The 2,889-nt window shown below is 51.5% G+C and overlaps 1 protein-coding gene across 1 annotated transcript in view; it reads left to right on the top strand.

The window, feature by feature from the left end:
• Positions 1 to 2,485: 2,485 nt before the first annotated feature.
• Positions 2,486 to 2,889, top strand: part of DENND1C (DENN/MADD domain containing 1C) — a 9,499-nt gene continuing 9,095 nt past the window's right edge. Inside the window, exon 1 of the mRNA XM_008575820.1 lies at positions 2,486 to 2,616. Within this exon, the coding sequence (XP_008574042.1) occupies positions 2,600 to 2,616 (17 nt within the window). The 5' untranslated portion in view covers positions 2,486 to 2,599. The remainder of the gene's footprint in view (positions 2,617 to 2,889) is intronic.

Below are 2,889 nucleotides of genomic sequence, written 5' to 3' on the forward strand. Positions count from 1 at the left end.
TGGCTCACTCGGTAGAGTGCGGTGCTGATAACACCAAGGCCACGGGTTCGGATCCTATATAGGGATGGCCGGTTTGCTCACTAGCTGAGCGAGGCACGGGAGCAACGCCGAGGCTTGCGATCCCGTCGCCGGTCCCCGGTCCGGTACGGGGGCAACACTGAGGGTTGCGATCCGTTGCCGGACACGGAAAAAAGACAAAAAAGACAAAAAAGACAAAAAAAAAAAAAAAAAAGCTTGATTCAGGCCTGGCCCTGTACTAAACATTTTACATGAATTATCACACGAAGCCTTCACAGGATCTCTGAGACAGGCACCATATTTATTTACATTAAAGATGCAGAAACTGAGGCCGGCCCGTGGCTCACTCGGTAGAGTGCGGTGCTGATAACACCAAGGCCACGGGTTCGGATCCTATATAGGGATGGCCGGTTTGCTCACTAGCTGAGCGTGGTGCTGACAACACCAAGCCAAGGGTTGAGATCCCCTTACCGGTCATCTTTTAAAAAAAAAAAAAAAAAAAAAAGATGCAGAAACTGAAGTGCAGAGAGGGCTCCACTTGAACGTCCTATGTTAGGAGCACGAATTCTTTTTTGAATCCCCACCCAATGGATTTGCCATTAGGTATTTGTTCTGAACTGGAGTGACCTTCAGATACAAAGAGGGCCTTGGGAGGCCCAAGGGTGTAAGAAGAAGAGAGGCAAGTCCTGAGGATTCTGCACCCCCATCTCCAGCTCTCCTTGCAGATAAAGGGGGTACCAAACTCTGTTCAAACTCATCCACTTGCATTCTGGCGGGGGGCTTTGGAGGAGTGTGTGTGTGTTTGTGTGTGTGTGTGTGTGTGTGTGTTCACATGCTTGTACATTTACTTTCCCCCCCTCCATGGCCTCCTGCAAGATACTGGGAATCTGTTATGGGTAGAGGTGTGTGTCTGCATGAGTTTGTGTGCCTGGAGTGTCTCGGGGTATCTGGGGGTGAGTGTGGGTGTGTCTATGAATGTGTGGGACCTATATCTAGTTGTCTTAGACACAAAATGCAATTCAGGCTGCTAGAACAAAATATCTCAGACTGGGTAATCTACAAACAACAGAAACGTATTGTTCGCCATTCTGGAGGCTGGAAAGTTGAGAGCCCCGTTCCTCATAGACAGTGCCTTCTATGTGTCCTCACATGGCAGAAGGGGCTGTTTGCTCTCAAGCCTATTTTATTTTATTTGTTTATATATGTATTTATTTATTTTTTTGGTGGCTGGCCAGTATGGGGATCCGAACCCTTGACCTTGGTGTTACCCTCCAGCCTCTTTTATAAGGGCAGAGCCCTCATGACCTAATCACCTTCTAAAGGCTCCACCTCTTAATACTATTGCACTGGGGATTAGGTTTCAACCTACGAATTTTGGAGGGACACCAGTGTTCAGACCATAACACTAGTCCATCAGGCTGCGTGAGGATGTGAGACTGTGGACTCTGAATCTGTGTGTGTCCATATGGCTGTGGGTACGATATTTCCACACTTCACAGTACAACTGTTGTATTTTAATTCTCTGAGTCTGTCTGGGAAATTGTGTGTGTGTGTGTGACCATGAGTGCCTACATTGTGTCTGTCTTTGTGCCTGCAAGTGTGCCCTGGTGTCTCGACGTGACTACATCTATCCACCTGGATGTTTGCATCTTTCTGCGTCTAAGACTCTACTTGGGTGTGCCCAGCTGTCGTCTGATTCTGCCTGCGTCTCTCTGCATCTGGCTGGGTCCTGACTGCCTCTGTCCCTTCCGGTCTTCTCTATGTCTGTGCTCTGTGTGTTTCTGACTATCGTCCAGGTCAATTTCTCTGTTATCCTGTTAGTATCTATGGCTGTAGTCTGTGTCTGTCATCTCTTTGACTGTAACTGTTTGTCCACTGTGCCTGTCTGTTGAGTCTCTGCACCAAATCACATTGCAGGACTAGGATTGCTGTGTGTGTGTGTGTGTGTGTGTGTGTGTGTGTGTGTGTGTGTGTGGTCTCTCTGTGCTTGTTGGGGTGTGTCTGTGACTATGTTCTGACTGTATTTCTAGCTATCTTTCCAAGTCTATCTGTTGCCTATGACTGCTCCAGGCTCTGTCTGTAATGGAGACTTCCTGGCTGTGCGGGTTTGTCTACTGTCTGTCTGTCTCTGTACCTGTGTGTCCACTCTCCAGGCAGGCTCGCTCTGGTGGTCTCGCAGTGAATGGCCAGTGCGAATGGACCGAGACAAAGAAGAGTTGAGGGAAGGAGGAACATTTTAAGCGGACTGTGAAGCCTTGGCTGCTGCGGAGTAGGGAAGGAGGCAAGAGCAGGCAGTGATGGTGGGGACCTGACATGGCCCATCCTGGCAGGACGGAGCTGGGGGTCTGACCTCTCAGGCTGCACCACTATTGCCCACCCACCCTGGAGAAGGCTAGGAGGCAGGATGCCTGGGTTTCTCACAGTGGATGGGGGCAGGGGCCTCTGTCAGGGGACGTCACCCGTTAAACTTCCTCTCTCAGCCACACAGGAAGCTGAGCCAGCTTGGGGCCCAGCCCCAAGCAAGCACAGGCCCCCAGAACCCCTGGGGAAAGGGCCCAGCCGGGCCAGCCCTGCAGGGACCATGGGATCCAGAGCCAAGTAAGAGCCGCCCCCTCCCTCATTCTCTGGAACAAGATCCCCAGACAGGCCTGGGCTGAGGCAGAGGGACGCTGAGAATGGGGAAGGCCTGGGAAATTCAGTGACCCAGGGGGCAGGTGGCCGGAACTGGGGCAGGACACTCACTTGGCCTGTACTGTAGATTCTACTCTGGGACATGCTCAGGCCCCTCTCAGCACCTCCTCTCTCTCTCTTTCCAGCTTCATGTGGTCATGTCTGTAACTCTGTGAGTGCACGTACCCCCCCCCCCCCCCC

The sequence above is a fragment of the Galeopterus variegatus genome, unplaced genomic scaffold (genome assembly GCF_000696425.1).
Source record: "Galeopterus variegatus unplaced genomic scaffold, G_variegatus-3.0.2 Scaffold1244, whole genome shotgun sequence".
NCBI classification, from domain to species: domain Eukaryota; kingdom Metazoa; phylum Chordata; class Mammalia; order Dermoptera; family Cynocephalidae; genus Galeopterus; species Galeopterus variegatus.